The sequence below is a fragment of the Indicator indicator genome, chromosome 4, assembly GCF_027791375.1.
Source record: "Indicator indicator isolate 239-I01 chromosome 4, UM_Iind_1.1, whole genome shotgun sequence".
NCBI lineage: Eukaryota > Metazoa > Chordata > Aves > Piciformes > Indicatoridae > Indicator > Indicator indicator.
In genome coordinates this window covers 47,220,202-47,248,017 of record NC_072013.1, presented here as the reverse complement: position 1 = coordinate 47,248,017, position 27,816 = coordinate 47,220,202, and the positions used below count along the sequence as shown (strand labels likewise).

The window sequence follows — 27,816 nt, the reverse complement described above, 5'->3', positions numbered from 1 at the left end:
GGCCTTCCATTTTTATCTCCCTAGCCAATATCCAGCACGTTTGTGTTTGATAACACCCAGCCCATGAGATCAGAAAGTCAAACTTTTTTGTGTGACACCACCTCAGTTACACTCTTGGTGACAACTCATTCCACATGTGCACAGATACAGTGAAACTGGACCTCGGCAGACTGCAGGACTGCCAGTATGATGAAAACCCAATTTGCTCTTCCATCACCCTGCTGGGTCAAGACACTGCTGGCAGCACAAACTGCTGAATGCTTATTCTCATCCTCCAGGTATCAATCTAGTCTGTGACACTGGCACAGAATCAGTCTCACGTTTGGTGTTAGTGAATCTGCCAGCTTTTGCTCATCAGTTGGAATGGGGCACATGTCTCTCATAAGGCAGCCTGAATGCAAGGAAAGTCAATTAGGAAGCTCATTAAGTTCATGCTTCACTAAGAAGCCTGAAAGTACTGATTCATCCCTCATTCCTTCTCCCCAATACTGCAACTGCCAGCTTGTGTTGAAGTTCTCCAATTATGCTTATCAAGCTAATTCTTCTCTCTCTTTACTTCCGAGGAGCCAAGCATCTGGTCTGACAAACAAATTGAGTTGTACCTTTCGTAGCTTCCCGTAGTCAATGAGCTCTGGACGGTGTCTATGAATTAAAGCGCAGAAACCAAGGCCATCCTTCCAACTACAAGGGAGACAGAAGAGACAGCCAGTGAGAGACACAGTGATGGGCATGAGCATGAGGGAAGGAACCATGGCAGCAGAATTACTAATTCTGATTTAGTTTGTAGCTAATAGTGCTTCTGTAAGTGCTAGGAAGGAGCCAAGATTTGTACCTGCGTGAGACTGCAATAAGGGCCCCTTTCAATCCCTAGGAAAATCCATGGTGATTCAGGCTGGCTCTTGCAATCACCACCTCCTTTTTGCCAGTTCTCTGTGCTGAATGAACTGTGCATGTCTTGTGGAGCATGCAAGGAAAGATGTAGAGCTCAAGCTTGAAGAAAGGTGTAAATACAAGCCCTAAAGGAGGAACAAGTGCATTCCTTAGGGAAAAGGCAGATGGCCATAGCTAGCTCCACTACAGTACTGGATAGCAAGGATGGCATTTAAGCTCTCAAAAAAATGCTCTACATTTATATGGTTCATGCAGCTCTTCAAGATATGCTGGAAAAAGCACTATGATACAGAATCCTCACTGGAACATCTGCCAATTTGGAATTATTAAGAGCAGAGCAAGAAATCCTTTAGTTCCCTCCCAGCTCCATCACACTACAAAGTTTCTGGTGCAGCCCTTATTTCATGGCTCCTAAAGCATTCCAAACTTTCACAAAGCAGAATCTGTCTCGCTTAGCCCTATGCTGCTGCCAGAGGACTAAATTCTCTTAAACTTTTACGAAAGCAGCAATTGTAACCAGAATGAGGAACTGAGATGTAGGTACTTGGATCCTCTTATAACCTCTGCCTTTAATTTCCTAGGTCTTGCTTTGGACTATGGTGTTACTGTGTAACACGCATCTGCATTGTCCTGGGAGGTCTGTTAGGATCATTGTTGAATAAACCAAGAGACATTAAAATAACACAGACTGTAAAGCTAAGCTCTTGCTCATAACTCACCTTATATGGAAGTTCTGGATGTTTACATTTTTGTAGGGGGCTGTCTTCCTCTGACACCATAACAAAAGTCCCTCTTTAGCAGATGTCTCTAAGAAAGAAAGAAAACACACCAATTAACTTATTTTCTTAGAAAGCAGGAGTGTCTGGAGCATATGCTAGGAAAACCTCTTTGGTACAGACTGCACTGTATTGTGCTCTATTTACACAGACTCACAGAACATACCTGGTTGGAAGAGACCTCGAAGATTGCCCAGTCCAACCCTTGACCCAGCACTGAAGGGTCAACACTAAACCATGTCCCTAAGCACCAGGTCCACATGACACTTGAACACCACCAGGGATGGTGACTCTACCACTGCCATGGGCAGACTATTCCAATGTTTGAGAACCCTCTCTGTGAGGAAGTATTTTCTAATATCCAGCCTAAACTTCTCCTGGAATGGCTTGCAAACATTTCCTCTAGTCCTGTCACTTGCCATCGAGGAGAAGAAGCTCTGCTCCCTCCCTGCTCCAACCTCCCTTCAGGTAGTTGTCAAGAGAGATAAGGCCTCCCCTCAGCCTCCTCTTCTCCAGACTGAATAACCCCAGCTCCCCCAGATGCTCCTCACAGGCCATGTGCTCCAGGCTCTTCAGGAGCCTCCTTGCCCTTCTCTGGACATGCTCCAGCACCTCAACATCCTTCCTATAGTGAGGGACCCAGAACTGAACACAATACTCAAGGTCTGGCCTCACCAATCACCTCCCTGTTCCTGCTGGTCACAGCATTTCTAATACAAGCCAGGATGCCATTGGCTTTGTTGGCCACCTGAGCACACTGCTGACTCACATTCAGTCAGCTATACCCCAGATCCCCCTCTAAGCTGCAGCTTTCCAACCACACATCCACAAGTTCATACTTATCATGGGGTTGTTGTGACCCAATTAGCTTTGGCCCATCGATCTAACCTGTCCAGATCCCACTGTAAAGGTTCCCTATCCTTTAGCAGATCAACACAGCTACCCAGCTTGGTATCATCTGCAAACTTACTGAGGATTTAATTCCACTTGTCAGAAAATTCCTTGTCTGGAAGAGTCTGCTGGGGTAATTTTGCTACTGTTATTTTCACAGTGAGGTTATGTAATAAGGAGATAGCTTTTGTGGATTAGAGAGGAGAGTTCTGTAGAACTTGTAAGAGATAGTCCCTGAATCAGCCTGCAAGAAATGCAATAGATTTCAACAGAAAATCTGGCTTTCAGGTTTAGATATCCTTTTGAACTGCTCTTAAAATCTCAAGAAAAGGGTGGAAAAACTTCCCAGTATAGCTGAACATAAAGAGAAATGCCAGTGAGATGACAGGGCAGCTTGGGAAGGGTCATTCCCTAGGATCTTCTAGTGACTCATCTAAGAGCATATTCTGGGCCTTTTAAGTGGCAATGACATTTAGTTACCCCAATTGTTAAAGAGTGGCTGGAAAGAACTAAGATTTACCTTCAACTGAGATATCCTGAATGGCAAAACGAAGGATGATGGTCCAGATCATTCCAAGAGTCATTTTAACATTGCCATCCACGATTTCTAAGGGGGAAAAAAAAGGCAGAAAGAGAAGAAACAGAAGCCATCAGCTGCAAGTGCAAATCCTAATAAAACTGGAGCATTTCCTTTTGCAGATGGAAGAACTGGAAATCCATCTGAAAACTATTCATTCCTGCCTCCGCAGATGTTCTGCTGGTACAGCAATCTTGCCCAGTAGCACCCAGTAACCAGACTGGTTCTCTTACAGTGTAGCAAGGAGTGTGAAAAACACCAATCATCCAAAAAAAAACCCCAACCCAACAAAACTAAACCAACCAACCAAAAACACCAAACAAAAAAACCCCACAAAAAACAGAACTAAGGATTAATTTAGATCAGTGTAATTCCTAACAGGGGCTTGAAACCAGGTTTAATTCTAATCACTTAAAAGCCGTATAGCCAAACTGGGAAAAGGAAAAGCCTTCCTCTCACACTGATGTCTGTTCCAAGTCATCTTTGTAACTGCCCCAGCATAATTATACCAAAAGATCTGGTGAGACTTCCCAGTGCAGATGAGCTCTGACTGCTGTTTTTGTCATGTGAATAATATATCACCAAGAAACCAAACAAACATCAACCTCTTAATTCCAAACAAGCCTAAATACACCACACTGCATGTATAGGACTACTTTCAGTCATATAACTGCCCAAAGACATGAGAGCATACACCAAAGTACATGGATTCTGCTTGGCTAATTCATGCTGGCCAGTCTGAGCAGACCATAACATAAACTAAGCTGTTAAGCAGATTGTGCTTTATTGCTCACCAGACTCTGCAATATAAATCAGCTAGGGGCTGATGGAAAGTGACTGCTTGCATATATGAGCTATGATCTGCTTAGGATGAGGAATCAAAGTTCTGAGGGGAGGCTAGCCCAGGAAGGGGTTTCCACCACGTATAGATTAGCACCAAACAGTCCAAATGGTGAGCAGCAGGGTCTCAAGTGCTGATCCTCACAACATCTACAAAAATTCCACAGAGACTATATACACACTTTATAAAATTTACAGCCTACATTTTTTTCAGATAGTGAAACTAGCCTATCTGCATTTCTCCTACTCCTTCTCTGGCACATTTCTGCATGGCAGAAAGATCTTTCACAAATAACCAAAGAGTTACAAGAGTGCTTTCAGTAAGAAAAGCCTGCCAGAAATAATTTTTGTACTCCTGCAGACACCTCTGTGCCACTGCTTCTGTCATGAAGCTGCCTAGTAGGAACACATCATGCTCTGGGGCAAGTAGAAATCTGCAATACAGTAACTGCCACCTATCTGGACCCTGTCACAGAAGTTAATAATACTTGAAATTTTCCTTCTAAAACATTAAAAGAAATCTTTCCTCTTATGAAAAATTTTCAGATTGTGAACCTCAGTTACACTTACAGACAAGTAGCAGGCCTGGCAAACTGGTGTCTGTCCAGTCCAAATTCCTGAAGGCTTGTGATTTAGCAATACATTTGGTGCAACTTCCAGTGTAAATTAGAAGGATAATCTCTATTGTGCTTTGCCACACATATGTATTGGGAACTTAGAGAAAAGACAGAAAACAAGACCTATCACCTTGTTCTACACTGCAAGCCCCTGTGCCCACTCCTGCACTTACAAGTACATACAGATACCTTCGTGGGGCATCAGTCTGCTCAGAATTAAATAGCCAACAACTTTTCACTGAAGTACAGAACAACTACAGTTATTTTTGCTAGCATGAAAAAACTATGTTTGCCTGTTGACGGTGTTCTCACAAATGTTTTTTGCAAGTATTTTGGGACCAGAGGGTTGTCTGCTAGGCTGATGTAAGAAAATGCCTTGCCATGGCAAGTACATTTGGTTTTGCACTTTTTGCATTCCTCACCCCTCCAAGCACTGCAATCAATTTAATTGAAAATCCTTACTATTGTTACAAATACCTGAGATACTACAGCTAAATTATAACAGAATGCATTCATGTTTTCAGCTTGTTCTGTTCATGTGAGAGATCATTGTGAGGATTTTTAAACATCAAAAACCTCCAATGCTTGTAAAAACCACAGCAGTTGGCAGGAGTACCCTAGGATATATTTAACATCTGTAACTAAATTGAGTTTTTTATTTTAATGGACTGGATTAAAATCTGATGGCAATACTTTAATGCTGAAAACGCTTTATGAACCCTAATAACCAGTGAGCTGAAACTGGTAATTAATATTACTGTTCCACAGATTTCAAATGGATATAAAAGTCAAGATACTTACATAAACCAACATGGCATTAAGTTGCTAATATGGCATTAGACTTCAGCACTGTGCTCTGTTCATGTTCTCAAATTCCAGTTTTATAAAGTTAGCTGGTGGACTTAAGGTGGAAAGTGTCTCTCCACTCCATCCCCCCTCCATTGCATTAGCCATTTAAAAAGGAAGATGTGTGCTTCCCACTCCTATGTCTGATTCGTCCTTAGCAGTGCACCAAAGCAAAGCTGCTCAGGAAGACGCCCAGAATCTTTCCAGTCCTTCACCTCTACATAACATCTTACTTTTTCTTGACACAGAAACCCCACCATCTACCAAGCAGATACTGATGTAGTGATGTTAGTGACTGATTCATCCCTGACTGCATTTACCAAACCACACCATCCCCAGTCCTTTTCCTCCTCTCTTTTTTTTCCTTTTAAATCAAATTGACACAACTGTTACTATTTTTTTTAGAAGCAGGCAAGCATTTTTTATTTCTAGAGGCAAGCATTTTTTATTTCTCCTGGCAACCTGGTTACAAAGCCAGCCAGGCTGATGAGAAAATCCATGTGTTCTTTGGACCCTAACTCACTTGGTTTTCCATCCCTGAATTCCCCAGTGCCAATCTCCTTTTCCTTTAAGATCCCTTCAGCTGCTGCCAGTCTCTTTCTGATAGAGTGGAATCTGGCCAAGAAACAAAAGTCAAAAACATGATTGCAAAACAGGTTTGCATGAAGCCTCCTGCTTCCTGGTGATTAAGAGAAAGAAACTCCACAGGAATTGCTAAAAACCTGAACTTTACTCTACAAAGCTAGAACAATCTAATGCTTAATTAGGGAGACTGTGTTTTGTCCCCTGCTGATAAAAGTAACGCTCAACAATGTGAGAGCAGTTCAAATATTAAAAGCCTAAAAATCAGACCGTATCTTCTACCTGACTCTGCTTTTCCAAGTGTTCTTCCTAAGAAGGACCTCTGCAAACCTTGCCTGCACTTTCTCTACCATCAGCAGCTGTTGTCTGAAGAGCAGCAGCAAGTATACGTTATTAACGTGATTTACATTCAGTTTGGACATAGATCAGTTGCTGGCTAAAGCTGATGAGGCATCTACATCCACTGGATGCAAATTTTTTGCACCAGTGACTATGCTTCCACCTAGGTCCCATTGCCATACCAAATGCCACAAACAAAATATGGCAAAACTAGAGTACTCTCACCCTTTTGTTTGACAGCCAGTTGAGGGCCTGACAAATAGTCCTTCAGAGCAAGACTGGCTGGCTGCATAAGATGTGGCTTTTAAAATGCCACTACCTTTTTAAAATGCAGGTGAGAACAAGATCAGTTCATCCAAAGTCATATTTATGCTGAACTGAGCCACATCCAAGAAAAGAGCAATTTTCTGTGCACATTAGAGGTGCTGATAAAACAGCCTTAGGATCACATACTAGACCTATTCAATCTGTTAAATCCCAGGAGCATTAGACACCAATATGGAATCTATTACTGCAAAAGGCAGCTCCTGAGGCGTCAGATGACAGAGAGATTTGAAAGCAGATGACAAAACCACTTGGAAGCTGCACCAGGCTAGAGCCTTCCTTGATCCAGATTTACACAGATCTGCTCTACGCCACAACTGCTTTGATCCTATGGACTCTGGCTAACAAAGATGTTTAGAACCATCTTGAACTGTTAACAGCCAAAGGTGGTTGTGAAAAACAGCTCTTAACCCTCATTGCCTATTTTATTTGCTTAGTTCATGCTCCATTTAATATGGACCTGGAATATGTCCTGCACTCCTGCTGAGTGTAGGAGTCCTCTTCGACTCTGGTTCTTGTTCACTGGAACATGGCTACAGAGCTTGTCTTGTTAACAGCAGAGGGGTCTTTATTTGATGAAATACGAGATAAATGCCACAAAAACATTTTTTGCTGGCTTTAACTTTGATTAAGCACAAGGTTTCACAAGTCTTTAGGTGATCTGAGAGTCTCTTTGGGATTCTCTCTGGAACTTTAAAAAAAAAAAAAGAAAAGAAGTAAAGCCAGGACTGATGGTCAATGCCATTTGTGCAATACACACAGACAACTACAGCTGCACTGCAGACCCTTTACACTGGACTCTGCTGCCCAGCAGATACCCAAGGGTTGGAGCAAACTGCCCCAGCAAGTCCCACTACACTGCTAGCAGATAGTGGTTTTCCCTTCTAGGCGAAAAGCCATCTAGAAAACTTCCTGCATCAGTCAAACATGACTGAGGCATTTTCAGCTCATTTTCTTGGTGCAGTGCTATGACTGCCTCATTGGCTTTATCTTCTGTCCTGCTGCTGCACAACGTTGTTCTTAAGAGTCTGAAAGTCAGCCCTTAAAATTCATGTGCCAGCAAGGTTTATAATCCCTTCCATGGACAGTTACTGTTGTGGTGTTCAAAGTAAAAGTCCAGTTTTATTGTACACCAAGCACCTGAATGGCCTGGGCAGAAGCCCCTGAAGTATGTTATGTTTCCTGGTGACCACCAGAGTGGCCTGGGCTTGCCCTGTGTGCAAAGGCAGGTGCCAGAGTGGAGAAGCCCATGCTGTGATCACACTTAGATGACCTAAGCTGGCTTTCACCATGGGCCCAATGCCTCCGTATCACAGAATCCCAGAATGTTAGGGGTTGGAAGCAACTTCCAGAGATCACTAGGTTCAACCCTCCTACCAAAGCAGGGTCACCTAGGGCAGGCCACACAGGAACATGTCCAGGTTGGCTTTGAAAGTCCCCAGTGAAGGAGACTTCACAACCTCTCTGGGCAGCCTGTTCCACTGCTCCATCACCCTCACAGTAAAGAAGTTTCTCCTCATGTCCCCAGTGAAGGAGACTTCACAACCTCTCTGGGCAGCCTGTTCCACTGCTCCATCACCCTCACAGTAAAGAAGTTTCTCCTCATGTTGAGATGGAATTTTCTGTGTTCTAGCTTATATCCATTATTCCTTGTCCTATTACCAGGTGCCACTGAAGAGAGCCTGTCCTTCTTGACACCCACCCTTCAGGTATTTATAGACATGAGCAAGAAAGACCTCCTTTGCATAGGATGGGCACATCTTGGAGACGTCTTCAATAGTATGCCTTAAAGGCCAACGTTGGAGACAGTATATTGATACTGCTCTGACCTCCTGGACTAAGAACAGGCAGGGCTCAGCCCTGCAGCCCCATAACTGTCCCAAAGGAGGAATACTCATCTAGAACTGTATCACAGGCTCATTTCCTGGCTCTGTCACGAGTTTCCCTGGAGAAACCATGCATTTCCATCTGCAAGTTGGAGATAACAAACCTCCTTCATTTTCCGTGGTCACTCTAAAGACAAACCTAGAAAAACCACAGTAGCAGAGTGTCTCCACAGCAACAGTGACAACATGAGTCAGGACTCACACATAGGACCAGAAGAGAGGAAGACAAGTGTCATGAAAACACAACACAGATAAGACAACAAGTTGTTAAGGTTTATAGAGAACAAGCTACCTACTTAGCTGAAAGCTTTTCTGGGTCTCAGGTGATGCTTCTGCAAAACACCTACCATCTTTGCCAAAAAGGAAAAAAATCCTACAAAACTCCCTGCTGCCTTGCATGATCCACAAGTTCATCCTGAGGGCATCCCTGGTGCTGCCATGATTGTCTCTATACAAGGATACATTGGCTTCGATCCAGAGCTCCTGGATTTATGGGACGCAGGAGAAGCCTGAAAACCCTGACTGCACTTGGGTTTGACCCATAAGATGTCCTATGGCAAGAGGATCCTTCCCAGCAGCTCTGCAACAAGCTAAATACAAGCAGCTGTTATGCTTCAGTTGTGACTTTCCTTCATTCAAAAAAGAAACATCTCAATTAATTTGTTTCTGCCACCGTTCAAGGTTTTCATGAGAACCAGGAGAAAGGCAGGAGGACCTGACCAATAAACCCAAGGCTTGGAAGTTTGGTGTGAAAGTGGGATGTAAATCCAGAGTAAAGGCCTAATATATCTCCTTTTTTCCTCTGTGGCTTATTCTACAAGGACATGGTAGGGCTAGGGAGGCACAAAAGGAAGTGACACGCAGCCAGGAGTGAAAGGCAACAACTAAGCACAGCTTGGGCCCAGACAAATCAGATAGTTTCCTTACCTTCTGCTCCAATAGATACTAGCTTGACTCCTTTGCTGGCAATGAAATCCAAGGCCTTGTTCACGTTGGATATTTTGTGCACTCGCATTTTGCCTCTTTCAGGCTTAGCCAAACGTTCACCTAACAAGAAAAGAGGGGAAAAAAATAAAAGTATTAGAAAATGACTCTGAACCTTTTCTTCCTTGATGAGTGTTTCCCCACGCTGATAGCTCCTGCTGCTCATCCAGGCAGAGGATAGACCACCCTGCATTCTTTCTTGACAGCAAATGTAAGACAGCTGTACTCATTGTTAAGTACACCCAGGAAGAATCAGCCAAAAAAAAGTATCTTTTTGTGGCGTCCCAGATAACTCAGTAACAGAGGAATTATTGGTACTGAGTCCCCTCTGCAGCAGGTTGTGTAAGAGGTGAAAAGGCCCTTCAAAACAACCCCTGAGACAGACATTGGAACTAACCTCTGTACTGCAAATAACGATGCCTGGAAACAGCACAAACTCACTCCCCCACGAAGACAGGTGAGGAGATCCCCTCCAGCATTTACAGCACGCAATTTACAAAGCAAATCTCTCCTTCTTGGAACTCCCTATAGTCAAATACGAGGGTGATTTCTTATCTTGCCTTTCTCCCTGCCTCCCTCCTACCTCTCTAGTCTCTTCACTGAAGGCCATAACTGCCCCTATCAGGAAATAAAATCATTTCTTTGGCAAGTGGCTTTATAACTGTGAGGACTGTCACCTCAACTCCTTTCCATTACATGTTCAATGTACTTCTAACTCTATGTAATGGTCTCTTATCATACAGTGGTATACATTTAAAATGTTTACAACGAGGGAGAAAAGGGAAGCAGCCTAGCTCTGAGGTAAGAGCAGGTAAATCTCTGATAGAAATAAGTCTCAAGGCAAACACCAGCTCGTGACTGGAGTAAGGCTGGAAGACTTGGAAACACAATTTCTCGATCTTGTTTATTTGAAAGAGTTGCATCAAGAGCAGTCATGTACTTCTTAACAGACTGCCTCTAACTGCATTTCTAGTCTACTTTAATTAACACTAACCCAAAATGCAGAGTAAGCATTAAAACTTGGACAGACAAGCAGACTTTTCAAAGAGATCTCTGACAGAAATATAATTGAAAACAACATCAGGAACCACCTGCATGTGACACACAGCAACAGCTGCTTTCAGATCATAAGCTTCAGAATACAAAAAAAATGCAAACAAAATGCAAACAGTTTTTGCAGTTTAGAAAAAAAATTAAAAGTTATGAGATAATTAAAAGGAGATCAAATGGGCAAGTCTAAGCAAGTAATTAGCCACCTGACCCATTCGATTACAAAAGTTTCCTGCTACATCTTAAACCTGAAATCTTTAAGTCACTGCAAGCTGATTTAAAACCTTTATTTGAGGCTTAAGGGTGAGAAAGAAAAGCACTTTTTAATGAATTCTTTTTCATACTAAACTGGGTGGCTTGCTTCCTAACAAAGGAGTGAGGAAAAGCCAAAAGGGATAAAATTAAATTATCTCTGTAACCACACCCTATATATATAGAGAAAAAAAAGATCTGGAAATTAAAACCCTTTAGAAGTGCTTCAGCAGTTACTGTAGAGTGGTATCATTAGCTCTCAAGCTTAAGAATAAAACCAGACTTGCTTTCAAAATTAAGCACTGATGTCTGACAAGTTGAGTAAAAAGATGTATTTATGGTACTGCCTCCATCCTAGGATTAAAAAACCCAAATCTCTTGGTTTAATAGAGCCTCAAGTAAACATCATGGCACATTACTTTCTTTTTCCATTTGAATAATGCTAGTGGTGCTAAATAGAAGTGGACACGTTTTTGGTGACAGTTTCACAATGACATTTTTACATGTGGTGTCACAATAGACTTAAGGAGACTTATGCTGCCAAGTGTCAACAAATGGGTTGAGCCAACTTAAAAAAAAAATCCAAACCCCCAAACATTTTCTTCAGTTCATGTGACTGTAAAAGAGCCTTGCAAAAACAAAAAAAAAAAAAAAAGGGAGAAGAGATTATGTTTCAGCTGGAACAGCAAGCTGATCCAACTCACCTTGTGGCCGCATGTGCACTGCCAACACAAGAGACAGTCTCTGAACTGCTCTCCCTGGGGCTGGGGACAGCAGGATTCTTCCCTCTGACAGCAATGAGATCCTCTAGCAATTGATAGTGCTTGCAAAGCTGGACTCTTTCTACTTGTTTCAGAATCCTTTGGGAGTGGGGGAAAACTTAAAAAGTCCCCAAACCCAATGGCTATTTCCTTCAGACTTGGACTTTATTACAAATTTAGATTTCCAGATAAAAGCATCACCTGGTTCCATGCCATACATTATTAACAATGTAGACTGTTAAAGGAGAAGCCTGCTAGAAATAAGTTCTGCTTTCACCTATTTGCATCATTGCTTTATTTCTCAGTACTTTTCCTAGCTGACACAATCAAAATGATCTACTCACTTCCATTCTATGATTTTCATGTACTAGCCCCCCCAAGGCTGTACTTCAAAAGCCAAACAATGCAAGGAAATGTTGGCATAGACATTTACAGCATATTTGTTTAGGAAAAAATTCAATTAGTAATTCCTTCTGGTTGGGGAGGGGGGAATAATAAAAAAAGCCTTATAACTATTTTTAAAGTACTGAATATGAGCTTAGCCTTTTTTCAGTCCTGTAGTATTATTTTTTTTAACAGCTTTGTCAGCAGAAGGAAATACATGTGGTGAAAAATGAAAGTGTGCATTTTGGGGCAATTTCTAGGGGATGGACAGCTGTTACTTCCCAGGGCTAGCAGGACAGGACTTGCAACGAGGAAGGCCCAGAACTGTCTGTGGAGCTTCCCCCACATCACAGCGCCTGGGAAACCAAGGGGCTTTGGTTGGGCTAGAAAGGGACCTGTCAGTAGCATAGCTCACTGTGATAAGCTATCAGGCTGAGTGTAACTGAGGCACCCTTCTATTACAGGACACCACTGCTTCCCATTCTTCCCACTTTGTATGGGAAAATGTTTCCTGCCTGCCCTAGCTGCCCAGCAGGAACATGCCCCCAAGGACACATGGGAAGGTCTGCCCTGAAACATGTCTCCCACAGCCCCAGTGGCACAGCCCTTCTCCCACTCTAGGGTCTCCAGCAGCTTTCCTGATGCAGGCTCCATCCCTTCTCTCCCACAGTGGCACAGAGACTACCAGCACTGCAGTGGGAGCAGAAAGAGGTAGTGGTTCTCACACACCCTGCTTGGGTGGCCAGGTGGAGTAAGCATTCGACTCTGGATGGCTCTTGGTCAGCCTGGCACAGCGCTCTCATGGCCATCAGCCTCTGGGTTAAGAGGAATAGATCACTCTGCCACAAAGCAACCATGCCCACATCAATACTCCAAAATATGGGAAGAGAAAGATGTGGAGCAAGCCAAGAGCTGAAAGAAAGGCCAGAAGCTGGAACTGGAGGACTAAGAGCCATCCAAAGACTGGCAGGTGATCAGTGGGAACCATGGCAGGATGACAGGGGTGAGCCCAGCAGGAGACTCCTTACCCCCACAGCCGCTTCCAGGCTGGGCTGCTGCTTCCCCAGCTATGGGCCAAAAGGGCTACTAGCAGGGCCAGATAGAAAGAGGCTCCCTAAAATCAGTAGGGCTCACAACTGGAAATGGAATTGCCAGTGACAGAAATGAAATGGGGAAAACACAAGTGTGCTAAATTTCTCCTCTTTTATGCTGTACCTAAGAGAACCACAGGTCTAGCTCCTGCTGGTTCCAAGGGAAAAGTACTCAATCCTTAGTGTGTGAAGGTCCATGGCCTCTGGTGGGATGTAGCCCACAGCTGCTCCCCAGGCCTTTGCCCACTGGTTGTCTAATTGGTAGGTTGTAGGCACAGAGCTACCCTGCAGCAGATAGGGAAATGCTGTGCCCATACCACCACTGCAGGCCATCAGTGGGCTCCAAAGGGGCAAGACAAGCAGAAGAGTGGGAGATGGGGCAATGAAATTAAGGAACGTGAGATATGAGAGCCCTGGCTTCAGCACCAAGCCTCCTCTGCCCTCCTCTGTTCCTGCTTTTCTATCTTCCAGTTCAGTGATTAGAAACTAAGCCATCAAGGCCCATCTGCTCCAGCTTCCAGGCTGCAGCCCCTCCTCTGCAAGGGAACATAAATACAGAAAAAACTAAAAGGACTGCATCACCTCTTTTCTTACAGGCACCACAGAAGCAGTGTACGTGCTGCAAAGCTCTGATAATATTCTGAACTCTGATCCCTATGAACCACTACTATGGGGAAACCCCCCGATGTTTTATCCTACATTTGGTAAATCCTGAGAAACATGTATACTGACAGCATCTTTTCAGGAGCTGGTAAAGAGGAAGGGAAAGAAGGGCAGACAGAAAGCCACCTGAGTGCTTCTACCATGGCAGTTTTATTGAAAAAGGTACCAAGAAGGTCAGGAGTGCAAGACACCGGGTGGCTATTACTGGCACAAAAGCCATCAGAAGAAAGTCTGTGAGCACACAACCCCAGTTTCATATATAGTCACCCTGATGCTTCCCACAATACTTTACTAAGGTTTTTATTTCATCAGCACACCAATAGGGATTACTGCTTACATGAAATAATCCCTGGGAGATATCTGTCAAGTAGTGGGACATTTGTGATAGGGAGTGGAAACAAATCTGACCTAACTTGTTCATGCCACTGTTTTTATTTCAGACTGCATGTTCTGGGATTTTGCTTTTCTTTGGGATTTTTTTTTATTTCCCCCTGAAGATTTGAGCACTGAATGGAAAAGCCTCAGTTACAGCCAAAAAAAAATGACACAGAAGATTTACTGGTTTGACTCCCCTCTTTCAATAACTTCTATCTATTCTCACTGCCGTAGAGCTTCGATATGATTAGCTAGTAGAGCACTCCCACAACCTTCCCAGAGCTGCTTTGTCAGTCCTGCCAAGCAGTAAGAGCCATTGCCTGAGCGTTCACAGGAGGCTGTGCATTCCTGATGGTCAGAGGGAAGCTGAGAGGCAGGAGCAGGAATGCAACAGACAGCCTGCACAGGCCACAAAACTTGGAGTACATTCCAGAAGCACATTAATGGTCACTGCTAGAGACAAGATATTTGTTAGGGAGATGTTTGTATATTCCAGCAAAATCTGCAGCACTGCAGCCCTTGCCATAGCTATTCTACATGAAATGAGGAGAGTGTTTTTCAGGACAGAGATGCTCAGGACACTTGAGAGAACCACACAGAACCTCTCTCACCTGAAATGACTTCCAGAAGTAACATGAGTTTAAGACCATCCCTGAAATCTTCCTCTATGTTCTCAATCTGCGTCCCAGCCTTGCGAAGGTGAGAATTACACCATGCTGTAAATGTCTAAAACACAGGAAAGAAAAAAAAGAAAGGCAGTCAGTAATCTTCTCAGAAGCCAAACAACAGTTCAGAACTAAAGCAGTGCTGCTAGGTACCATGACACAGATTCAAACACTGGTTATTGTTATCACCTTTCCACTTCCTGCCCTCATGGAACATGATCCTTAGTATCCAAAGAATTTGCAGGATGTTCCCATGACAGAAGGAGTCTGAGAGGGACAGTAACAACTTCATGGCTCCAGCATGTCTGATTTTCTGGAGAGGCCTCTACATTCCATTTGGCCTAGAACTCCTTGAAACTGACTTTAAGGCATGCTAAGTGCTCAGGTTGCTAGGGACTCCAGTGGAGTTAGATGACACATCTTGCATAATACCAATGGCAAACAGCATTCCAGATCTTCTTGTTTCTAGACAGGACCTTGAGGATAAAAAGGATCATTCTGTTACAGCCAACTGCCTCTGGTCTACTCCATTCCCAGCAAACACTGCAGCCCTTAAGACACTGAGGAACAGCACATTAAGCTCTTCAACCAGATAAACCACATCCCAGTAGTCTGTCCTGCTGCCTCCAACCTCCCCTGCATGACTGTCCCACCTTCCTCCCCACCAACTGAAGGAGTAAATGCTTTCTGAATAACAGTGCTATCACCCATCTCACAGAAGCACAGGTCCTAGAAATGATAAAAGCAAGCATCACTTAGCAACGCTAATGTCTTGCACAGTCCAAAACTCCCACTGACTGAGAGCCTCTGGCAGAAAAATCACTGCAGCCACCTCAATAATAGAAATTACAGCCACTCTGTAATTAGTGATATGATGCACCACCACTGGATTAATAATGAGTTTGAAGCGCAGGAGGGACTGAGGTCCAATCTACAGTACAGTCAATGGCTTTCAAGCAAAACAAAGCTGTTTTTGGAAAGGCCTTCAGAACTCAAGTGGTCAGGATAAGATAATCTCACATAAGAGAGAAGTGAATTTCACCACAACTGATGACAAGGCACATTTTCGGTGGCTGCAATCTTTCAGACCATGTTCTGAACAATGGATATGTGAGGTACTGAAGTGGAAGAGACCATCTCATCCAAGAGATGCAATAGTAGGGATTATCCCAAAAGAGCACTATGCGAAGGGGTCTGAAAGAGAAAAGCAAATGCTACTGTTGGACAGTCAAAACACGAGAAATGCAGGCACCTAAGTGTGGCGTGGTCTTAAAATAGGTGAATCAAAAGAACCCAGTCTGGAAACGCAGAAGCTGTTTGACACAGAAGTGCCACCTCAGGAGTAAAGGGTAGTAACTAGTTCTTCTAAGGTGGACAAGTTTGTCTCAGTGCTAATGAATGTGTTTCACAGTGTTTGAACAGACGATTAAGTAAAGACTTTCCTTGGTATAAATTGGTAATTCCTTAAAGAGAGGGGGGAAGGTTACTCAAAAAATGAGTAGTTCCAACAGCTCAGTGCTGCTACAAGGAAAGGAAGTCTTTCTTATTAACATCTGTAAACATCTGAGGGGTAGGTGTCAAGAGGAAAGGGACAGGCTCTCTTGAGCAGCACCCAGGAATAGGACAAGGAATAATGGATATAAGCTGGAACACAGGAAATTCCACCTCAACATGAGGAGAAGCTTGAGGGTGATGGAGCAGTGGAACAGGCTGCCCAGAGAGGTTGTGCAGTCTCCTTCACTGGAGACTTTCAAAGCCAACCTGGACATGTTCCCGGGTGGCCTGCCCTAGGTGATCCTGGTTTGGTAGGGAGGGTTGGACCTGAGAATCTCTGGAGGTCTGTTCCAACACCTAACAATTCTATGATTCTTCCCTCACTCTCCTAGAGCCAGCTGAACTCACTGCCCCAGGCAAGAACTGTTTACTTTGGTATGGCTAGGATTCTGCCCAGTAGTGCATGGAGACACTTCAGCAGAGTCTAACAAGCCCCTGCAAGAGAAAATTTGGGGTGCATGAGCCAAGCTGCGGGTGGAGTCAACCACAGCAGTCATGCCTTCTTAGTCTTTGGGGGAACTGCAGCAGAAAGGATTCAGCTGACAGTGAGGCATGCCAAAAATTCAGAACTGCTCTACCACTGTTTCCACCATGCACAGGATTTCAAAAGAAAGAGTACCCCAAATGGCAGAGCATCAGGCCTTCTTATTTGTCTAGAAGCTGGGCTTCCTCTGTGAACCTGCTCACATCTGTGCTTACGCAAGTACAAATAGCATAGCAGAATCTTTGCTTGGAAGAAACATTGCTCAACAGCTGCTGGGCTTCCCACTGCTGTGCTCTGGCCTTGCTCTCTGCTGGGGCTGTGGGATGCAGCAGGATAAGAGTGCAGCTGTAAATACTTTCATGGCAAGGGCCCTTTGGCTGGATACCTGCATTGTGAAAGCTTCGGCTTTTTTTTTTTCAAGATGGTCTGGTTTCCTTCCAGATTGGGAAGCTTTAAAAAAAGAATAAGTCATTAAGCACCTTTTATTACTTTTTATTGTTATTCCTCTGAGAAATGAAAGTGAAGTTTTTTCAAATAAGAGTGGTTTTATTTGAAAACAGGTCCTGTATCTTGAAGCACATCCTTTTGGCACTACTTTCTTCATTCTACTGCCTGCACTGTATTTTGGGAGAAGTTCATTGACTTGGCTCCCTTTTGCAGCCAGGTTCCTTCAACTCTTCCAGAAGGGTAAACGAGAACAGAGATGCTTTCAAATGCTACATCATCATCACATATCAATGCAAGACATGTCAGAAGGGTTGCAGATGCACATGAACCTCCTTCTCATGTTTGAACAGCAGTCAAAGCAAGACCCTTGAGCTAGTGACTTGCCCAGGGTTATGTTATAAAATGTGTTGAATTGAGGAGGAAGCCTGGGAGAGAACTCACAGGGCACTTTTACTTCTTGTATGAATTCCCTGATGCCATTTCAGTTTTGTTTTCCATCAGCAGATAAGAAAGCTCTGCTTTAAATCATGAATAATCCCAGTACAGCTAAACTGGGCATCTGTTTGCATATTCTGAATACTGAATCGGGTGATCAGGTCTAAATTTCTAAGAAACATGGATGAAATTAAAAGTAACCTACAAATCTTATAAATTATGTGTTATTACAAAGGCTGGCAGGATAACCAGATCAATGAGATTATTTACTGCAAGAGTCACCTAGGGCTTGGTGGAAAATTGAGTCCCAAGGCCAGCCCTCCATTTACTCTGCTGGAGCCATCTCCATCACACCATGGCCTCTGACATGCTTAAGTAAGATGGCTAGTCATCAGTGGCAGAGCTGACATACCAGATCTTCAAAGACATGGACCACGAAGGGTTAATAAAGAGTGAATACACTGTTCCCACTAGACACAATACACAGCTATTTTCTCCAGGTACCCCTCACGTGGTGCATGAACTCCAGTAAGCATAATACTGTAAGCAGCAGAATCGTCTATGGGAACAGCAGTGACCAGCAGCCCAGTGTGGATGCATTATTCTACAAGAAAGCCAAATTAGGGATTCTATTAATAAATGCCATGGGGTTCACAAAGTATATCCTTCACAGGCCAACCCAGAAAAACATCCATCAAAACATAACAATCAGAAAACAGCTCCACAAGAGTAAAATACCTTCTTACTTCTGAGTAGTAAGTTAGAAGGAGATTTGATAGATAAGGCTGGAGAAATGTGGCAGAAAAGTCAGGGGCCCAAGAGAAAGGTGAGAGCTTAAATTCTGCTCTCTGCTGAGTTTTGCAATCCTGACAGTCTTGTTTGGAGCCGTTTTTACTGACTTGGCTTCATGCATCACAGGATCCTTTTTGTTATTCTAGGAAACATCCTGAAACCACCTTCTCACCCCAACAACATTCTGGACAATGCAGCTGCTCCTCCCCACGCCCTGAGCCACAGCTGGCGGTGACAGTCGGCTCAGTGCAGCCACTAAGCCCTGCGGTGCTGCCTGTCACCAGCTAACAAGCTTTCCAAAGTGGAAAGGATGCTGAGAGCAGCCAGCCCCATCTTTCTGGCACAGGCCCAGCCCTGGGAGCAGCCAAACAAAAAACCCCCCAACACCTGTGTTTGCTAGGGTGAGGTGAGGCACAGCCCAGTTCATAGGGCAGAAATAAACGCATTGCCAGGTGGGAAGCACTGTCTCCTCAGCTCTGAGTTCAAACCCCGCTCTGAGGCAGCAGATGTGCCTCCTTGCTGCCTGCAGATGCACAAGGGCTGGAGATTATTCTCCCACTTACCCTGTCTCAAAGACAAGGAAACAAATACTGTTAATCTTGAGGCATATGGAAATTTTGCAGAGCTGGAAAATTACTTTCTGTTAAATAATAGCACAAAAATATATCATCAGCTGGATTTTCTCCATACAAGTGTCACATCATCAATTTTCCATGGTAACTGCACAAGAGGTAAAAACAGAGATGTGTTTCTTGGCCCTCAGATCTTTCCATATATTGTACTCCTAATTTAATTTCTGGGTATAATAGATTGCTAGGACCCCTCCTGCAGGTCTGCCTCTTGTTCAGTCTTTACAATGGAGGATATCCTTTGAAGGCACACTTACGCATTTGCACCACATGCACAATTTTCTCATCATTGCCCTCCATGTTCCTTAATTCCATCTTGAATCATAGAATCGTCTGGGTTGGAAGGAACCTCCAAAGATCATCTAGTCCAACCCCTTTTGCAGTCAGCAGGGGCATGTCAATGAGATCAGGTTGCCCTGTTGAGCCTCACTTTGAATATCTCCAGGGATGAGGCCCCAACCACCTCCCCAGGCAACTTAGCCCATTTGTAGTTTTCCATTTTTCATATCCCAGATTCATCAGCAAGATCCCTGACACTGAGCTCAACTCTTGCTATTTGTGTGCTGGGTGCTGTACAAACAATAGGGCCTTCACATTCTGCTGCAATATAACCTATCAGATAATAAATGCAATAACAAATGTTACTAAAAGTAAGCAAATAAGATTAACTGTTCTGCTGCCACAGCATATCAGGCAGGTTTACTGCTAGGGTAACCTCTACAAGCCTACCTGCATATCTATTTCAACACAGGTATGCACACACCTGTTTGGGGTTTTTTTGACACTGACATAAAAACTGTTCCTGCTTCTTCAGAGTTCATTGTATTAACCCTTGCCAAGGGACGAATTAACTAAAACAAACAGCCAGGTGATTGCTGAAGGTCCTGCAGTCAAAGCTCTAATGAGAAACCATCTTCAACTATGCCCCCAACTGCAAACCTGACTTTTGGTTATCCCTGCACTACATGTGCATACACACACACACTCTGGTACTCTGCACTTCCCAGTCTCTTGGGTTTTGTTCCTGAAATACAATAACCTCTTCTCTTCACATTGTCCTTTCCAAATTCATTACCCTTCTGGTACCAAAGTGGCTCTGGCAACCTTCCTGAAAACAGGGGAAGCAGGACAGTAAGTGAACGTTTTTTAAAGAATGCTTCTGCTCAGAAAGTGACAGCACAGAGCAGACCTAAGAGCTCTTTGCTGCAAGAAAACAGCCATAAGGCACTTCAGCTACTGAGCAATTTTAGCAATGTAAATGTCAAAGCTACCATAACTACATAAATGACATTAAAAAAAAATAAATGGGCAGTTTTATCTCTTTGTGGCTGTAATAGTGACATTCCAGCTTTATCTGACCTTTCCAGATGTTCTTTAATTCTCTCCTTGCTAAATCACTCTTGCATGGAGCCCTGCTTTCCATGGGTGAGTGTAAACTTTCTGACATAGCCAAGAGACTGCCATATTTGTGTAACAGCCCTGGAGAAGCTGTAACTGATCCAGAGTAGTGCTACTTCCCCCTTCTTCCTGACAGAAGAAAGGTCTGACGAAGGCAAGCAAAGAAAGAATTCGCTGGAGCATGGCCTTGCCAGAACACCACCACCACACTCAAAGGGAAGCAGTGTTCATGGCCACCAAGGCACCCTCCTCCCTTGTGTTTATGCTACAGGATGAATTTTAAGCAAGTATTTCAACACAGCTCTGCTGTTTAGATGTGTCCACAAAGGTATGGCTCCTTTTAAGAGGGGAATGTACACACAACTCGAAGGGATAAGAATCAAGAAGGGACTGCACACACAATCCTCAGCTTCATAGCAGAATCTTATGCTGTCTGCACACATGTTCTGCAAAGTGAGGTCATGAACAGGCTGAGAGCTATGGGTGCTAGCCCACATTTTCTTCTAGTGCTGTAGAAGTGACAGAAAGACTCCCTTTCCATTCACCAGAAGAGAAAGCAGGATATTCAAACAATACACCACACCACGCACAGCTGGAAAACAAAATCAATTTATGCAGCTGCAAGTGCTGCTCCTCTGCTAGTGGCATGTTCAGAGGAGTGCACCTGGGCTTCTGACAGCACAACCAGGCTGCAATCCCTGCCTGGCCTAAAAGCAAACTCTCCATGGTGCCAGCTTGCTGCAATGCCGGACATTCCAGGACTGCCAAGACAGATCTGCTAACTCTTGCAACAAATTCTACAGCCCATTCCATGCTGCAAGGAATTTTATTTAAATTACATTATCCGGAACAACAACTGAGGCTCTCAGCTAACAATGATTAATAGTTTACTAAGAGCAGGCAGAAAACTGCTGCACACACAGCTTTAAGCAACAGAATTACAAATAAAGCAGTTTCAGCTGCCTCAAAATGGGGATCCTTCCACCTCAGTAGTCTGGGAACTGAACATACTGTATCAAGCAAAGAGGATGCTAACCCACAGTCACCACAAATCCTTCTTTCTTGCTTCTTGAATAGACAGACTAGGCCATCATTGACTTATTAATCAGAAAGTTTTGGACTGAAAGTCTGGGCAAGCCATGAAACAGATCTCAACCATCCAGTCCAAGTTTCCCTGCACTTAGCACTAATTTATTACCAGCATTAAACCCCAGGGTCTCATGTGATTTTCCACTTCGGAGTGCTATTGCTCCCTAACAGTTTCTGTGGCACCCCCTTCTCTAAATCCTCCTTTCACATCTTAAAGCACTTGGAAAATCTCATTGGGATTTCTTGGGTAGCTGTTTGTCACCTCCCCACACCCAACACTGACTCAAAAGACAGACTTGGCTGCAGCCTCTTTTCCTGCCCAAGACTGAGGTATAAACTGACAAGGAGGTGCTTGGTTAATTAGGGAACAATTACAAAGTAATCCTGGATTCTGTCAACATCTTGGCCAAGGCTGGACAAGACAGATCACACCAACAACCCTAATGAAGAGAGCTGGACCCTGAAAGGGCCCTTCATGAAGTACAGCTGTGACCAGATTAAGTCTCCTGGCTCACTGACTGGTTTCTGTGCCAACAGGCTGCAAGTAACAGAATTTTTATACACACATACATTAGTGGTTTTCAGCTGCAACAGAGAAAACGCAGCCCTGCAGCCCTCATCTCTGTATACTGCACCTCTAGGCTTATTCCTTGGTGTACTTGGATGCCTGCTAGGATGCCTCAAAATATGCACAAATGGTCATCCTCTCCACACAGAGAAGCTCTAGGTAGTGGAGATCTTCTACACAAACCTCACTGCATGTCCAGGGAGCCATTTTGTTTGAACTACAAGATCAGCCACCATTTGGCATACCTTCCAATTTAATCTTCTAACCTGAAATAGCTCTACTGCACATTGCTTGGCATTTCAAGCCACGTAACAATTTTGAAAAATAATAAAAGCATCTGATAAACCCTTTCAGCATCTACTCTGAGCCCATTCTCCCAAAGTCTCCCAGTCTCTGAAAAATCACAAGTATGATGGTCAGTAAGACCAACACTGCACAATAAAGAGCTTTGCTTTCCAAGGGAGCTGGCCAATTCTCTCAAAAAGTCTGAATTAAATAGATATTCAGAAGGAATCAATTACTGACACCTCCACAAAAGGAGTTCAGTACCACTCACATCAGTAGCAATGTCCTGTTCTGGATTAATACCAGCTGCTGAGTTCAAGCATGGCTGAAAGACAAAACACAGCCCATGCTGCTTCTGAAAACAGGAGGTATCATTAGACTGTATCATGTGCTACCAGCACCCACCTACAGAACCAACTTGGTGGCTGTGTAAGGAATTGCTGAGAGTGGAAAGGAAAATTTTAAGTTTACTTGCATTTCCCAACTCCAGGGCACAGCCCCTGCAAGTCAAACAGAGCTCAGTCCAGTACTGCTGCTTAGTTACTTCTCAAAACCCATCTCTACAGCTCAGGATGAGAGCAATGCTACGAGAGTAAGAGCCCTAACTGTAACTGTATAAGCCAGCCTGGATCCCACTGGGAATGTGAAATTCACCACCAACCCCTCTCCTTGTCCAGAAGAGCTAGGAACTGTTGCATAGGAAAAATAAAAGCCCTCCTGACAATCAATTAATCCTTTAGAACACTTGCAATGAATCAGCACATCATTTGTCAGAATCAAGTAAATTCAGTGTAGGAGTTCTCTTTTTTCCTCAGTGCAGTAGTTCTCAGTGTCTTGCACAATTTCTAATTCTCCTCTCCTGGAAGATGGGACACAAAAAAAAAAAAACAAACCCTAGAGGCCCTTCCACAACGGTTTTCCACTGGCATAATATTAGCTGCTGTGGAGTCAGAACAATCCCTTTCATTAACTAACAACAGGCTAAAGTAGTGAGGGCAGACATCTCAATCCAGGGCACTTCCTGTCCAACACAGAGTAAATATTTGTTCTTCTCTGCATTTGTGCCTCTGGAGCCCTTAACTTCACTGTTGACACAGAGCTGCGCCATTTCAGGAAAAATCTGCTTCTGGCATTTGAAAGCTACTGACCACTGAATCCAGGAGTCAGCGGGCATTTTAGATGAGTAAAATACAAGCCTTCTTTATTCCAGGGTTACCAGAAAGCACTAATAGCTAGGAACTTTCAAAAAGTATATAGATATGCAAAAACCAAGACAAAAAACTGCATGAGGAGATCAACTGGCTAGAAATGCAGTCCTTTAGAGTGTATTGTAAAGCTCAGACTAGCAAAACTCTTTCTTAAGGTCTTCTCTCTCCTATCAAATCAGCTCATAAATGTCAACTTGCTTTGAGCTCTCAAAAATTAAGCAGACCTTGTCTCTGTGCTTCATATGCTGAAGTTCCCAAATGCTTTACAGCATTTGAAGATATATTGGAAGAAATATTTTCACCGAACACTAGAATGCAGCAACAAGTCACTGAAAGCAAAACTTTTCAATTTATGGAGGCTAAACTTCAACTGTCCAGTACAGGACTAGGCTAGGACACCAGGATAGTAAACTTCATGAGCAGTCTTATATCCATGATGGCAGGCCTGAACTTCACACCTCACTGCTAAACCTCTTGGAGAGTTTGAGACCTAGTACCAAATTCACAGTAAAGTGTCACCCGCTTGTCCCCAAGAAAAGGCTGGGGCATGGGGGAAAACAGCAAGCTCCTGACACTAACACAAATCAGGACATACATATTTTGACTAGATGATCTTTCAAGGTCCCTTCCAGTGTCTAACATTCTGTGATTTGCTCCAGCTTGTCAGGGTGCAGGAGGACTTCTTTCAACTGGAAGCAGGGCAGGGAAGCATCCTTTCTCTGCTGGATTCATACTGCTCCACAGGCAGGCATTAACACAACTCTCTGCTGAAGATTTGTCTTGTGCCTCTGCTCTCATGGGGTGGGGGGACTATCAGTTTATACTGAGTCCACAAAGCCAGAAGTGCAGGAGCTGATTTGGCTGAAAGCCCTTTTGCAGTGTAGGTTCAGAAACGTGGGACTACCTGGAGCCCTTGTGTCCACCTTGCATGCTGCTGTCATAAAGGGTTGCTTCCTCAGCTTCCTGGGGGCATTCACTGGTGTTGCTTTTTCCATTACTCTTCTTCAGCTGTTTGTTTTGCTGATGAAGGGGAGAAGAGGAAGTTGCAGCTTCATTTATCCAAGCTTTCTATACACAGAGCTAAGTAAATAGCTTTAGTAACTGAAACAAATTTACAACTCTGTATGAATGCTGCAAAATTAGCACAAAGCATTGCTCCAGGCTTTTCAGGCTGCAGAACTTTAGTCACTCTACACCTCTAGAAGACAGAAAAAAACCCTTGACACAATCTGGTTCTCCAAGATGGCAAGTATTCTGGCTAAAAGAAGCTATAGCTGCATTTGTAGTGAGAAAGGGACACCAACACTGTGCTTGGCATGAGGCTGAGAGCTATCTAACAAAGAACAAAGCATCAGAAAGGATACCTATTTCCAACAGAGTTTCTGGAGGCTACATGGCATGGGGTTATTATGTACTCAGGCCTCACTCCCATCACTGGTGACATAAAACTCTTAGTTAAAAGGTATGGGAAGAAAACAATACTTTTGGATATCATCACTATTCCTGGCTCAGTGTAACACCAGTGCTCAGAGTTCAAGTGCTCATTTGTAGGTGTGAAACCCATCTCTCCCAGCTCCAAAGGATTTGCCCTCTGAACAAGGTCTGCAACTATTAAAGAACAGTTCCCTTGATATGGGATTTTCCAAAATTAAAAAGATAGGCCCTGGGACAAGATGACTGTGATGCCCATGTACTACCAAAGAAGAAGGGGCCCTAAAGACAGGTAGGGATCTTACCATGCTAGGGACTACACAGACACAAGGTGAAAAGCTGCTCTGTGCTCAAAGCACTTTCAATGTGAGACTCAGAAATGAGGGTGGAAACAGCGCATCTCAGAACAACAAGACAGCATTAGTCAGGGTGCTTGGCAGTGGTCTCAGTGCACCCACAACCTACCTCCTGTCACGTTGCTTACCAAGATCATAGTAAACTAAAGAAAAATTTAATCCAAAAAGACTGGCTCTAGCTGAAAAAAGCAACAACCATTCACAATCCTACAGGGTACATAACTGTCAGAACAGCAGCCTCCCGTGCAAGACTGCAAGACTGATTCCCTCACACTCTCCAACGTTTGTGCCATCATCTTCTTGAAAGCTACATCCTGTTGGCACAGTACAGTTCACCTTAGCTTGGTGCCTGCAGTTGGCACTGGTAGCCTAACTGGAGTAGAAACAACAGAACTGTAATTGCCTATAGCAGATTACTCTGAAGCAAGAGAGGCAGCACAAACAAGAGTAAGAAACCATTTCTTTGAAAATGTAACAAGCAGACAGTTGGCTTCAGAGGCTGATAGAGGTGAGAGCTGACATTTCATGGCAGAGATAAATGGGATAAGCAACATGGAGTCTTGAAAAGAAACAGGTACCTCATTTAACACACTGAAGAAAGGTGAGCTGCTGAAGATACATGAGCTGAAGGGGATATTTATAACTCATAGGTGACAAAAATTATCACTGCAGCTGTTTGGGTGAGTGTGAGTGGATTCGTTCATGAAGGTCAGAAAAGAAGGATGTTGCCGTTACTCAGATACAAGACAACGAAGAGCCGGCATGGGAGCTGTATGGGAGATCCATCAGCCCTTCTGGAGGGAAATGAAATGTCAGGTCTGAGTAGGGAATGTCACATCTGTTGTTGGATAAAAGGATTTATCTGATCTGAGTGTAAGCAAGATAGAGTGTTTACATAAAGTCATTGTGAAAAAAGTCCCACCACTAATCCACACGAGCAGTAAACATCTTCTAAAAGGCTGTGATGCCACAAAGGCAAAATATGGAACTGAGACTCAAATTCTGAACAGGGATCACCCCACTGACCCTGCACCCTCCCAACTCCATCCCTTTAACACAGACCAACAGAGAGACTATGAAAAGGTAGAGCTGCTCCTCTATGTACCTGTAAGTAGATGTCCTCCTTTCATTTACACACAGAGCAGGAGGAACTGCCACTTATTACTGCTGTTACCTCCATGAAGCCAGCACAGATAATTGGGACAATGCTGAGATCTGTAGTTTCTCACAAATGAAGCAGGTGCACCATGGAACAAGCTTGCCAGATTCTCATTAAGTGTCTCACTGAATTTGCAGGCCTTCAAGAATGCACAGACAAGCAGTGTCAGGATGAACAGATCCTCAGTGAATTACTGGGAGTTGACCACAGGCATCTCCCCTCCCAGGACGTAACTTTTAGGTGGGTGGCACATGTTTGCACAGCTGCAGATTCAACTGTGTTTTCCCTTATAGTTTAAACACCCAGCACATGAAACAGCTAAGAACACAAATTCATATGTATCAGCATCTGTGTATCCTGTGGTTGTGGGGAAGGCTCTTAAATAAGGTAACAGGCATATTTAAAATTGCATTGTGACTTATTTTTAATTGGATACAGAAAGTGCTAAAGCTGCTGTGGGTGGTGAGATTATAAAGATGGTCTTTTCTGGGATCTTAAGACATATTCCTTGCTGAGGCATGAATGTGTCATCTAAGAGCTAGGGTAAAACAGGATTTACATTGTCTACACTAGCACTGAGTAGCAAACTATTTCTCAGTGTATGTCACAGCTCAAGGAGTGGTCTAATTAGTGAGCAGCCTCATGGCCCCTTAGGCATCTGCATGCCACCACAAGTTTCTAACACCACCCTACTGCCACATGCACTGCAAGCAGTGTGATTTCATCTTTATCCAGCAGATACAGCTGTGAGTAGTACCACAGTGTGTTTTGAGGGATCTGTAGGCACACCTGGACAGCACAGTGAAAAACAGCGCAGAGGTGTCTGAGTATCTGAGCCAAGGTACCAGGAACAGCTTGACAAGGGCTATCCAATGTAGGAGGAATAACAGGGACCCAGGGCACATGCCCTCTGCAGAGATTAGTACCTAACAAGCACAAGAACTGAGGTTCAGTACTGCAGAGAAGCAGAGAAGCAAAGCAGCAGGGGAGGTTAGGTCTTCCAGAAGCTGTGTTCAGACCAGGATGGAGATCCTAAAGCAAAGCAAGGAAAAAAAAAAAAAAAGGCAGATGAAGATTAAAAATTATGATAGGTGATAATTACAGCAGGAGTTTGGTTCCAGACTGCTGTGGTCCAGAGTTTCAGACACCAAGAGAGCAACTGCATTAAGAGAGATGAAGACAATGCT

General features: G+C 43.8%; 1 protein-coding gene across 6 annotated transcripts in view; it reads right to left on the bottom strand.

Annotated features, from left to right (window-relative positions):
* The window catches only part of ACTN1 (actinin alpha 1), an 88,831-nt gene that overhangs the window by 32,108 nt on the left and 28,907 nt on the right, over nt 1-27,816 (bottom strand). For all 6 annotated transcript variants that reach the window (XM_054400283.1, XM_054400281.1, XM_054400284.1 and 3 more), the window contains exons 2-6: nt 14,741-14,855; nt 9,497-9,616; nt 3,079-3,165; nt 1,611-1,698; nt 603-681 (exon numbers count right to left, since the gene is read on the bottom strand). In XM_054400283.1, the coding sequence (XP_054256258.1) occupies nt 603-681; nt 1,611-1,698; nt 3,079-3,165; nt 9,497-9,616; nt 14,741-14,855 (489 nt within the window). The remainder of the gene's footprint in view (nt 1-602; nt 682-1,610; nt 1,699-3,078; nt 3,166-9,496; nt 9,617-14,740; nt 14,856-27,816) is intronic.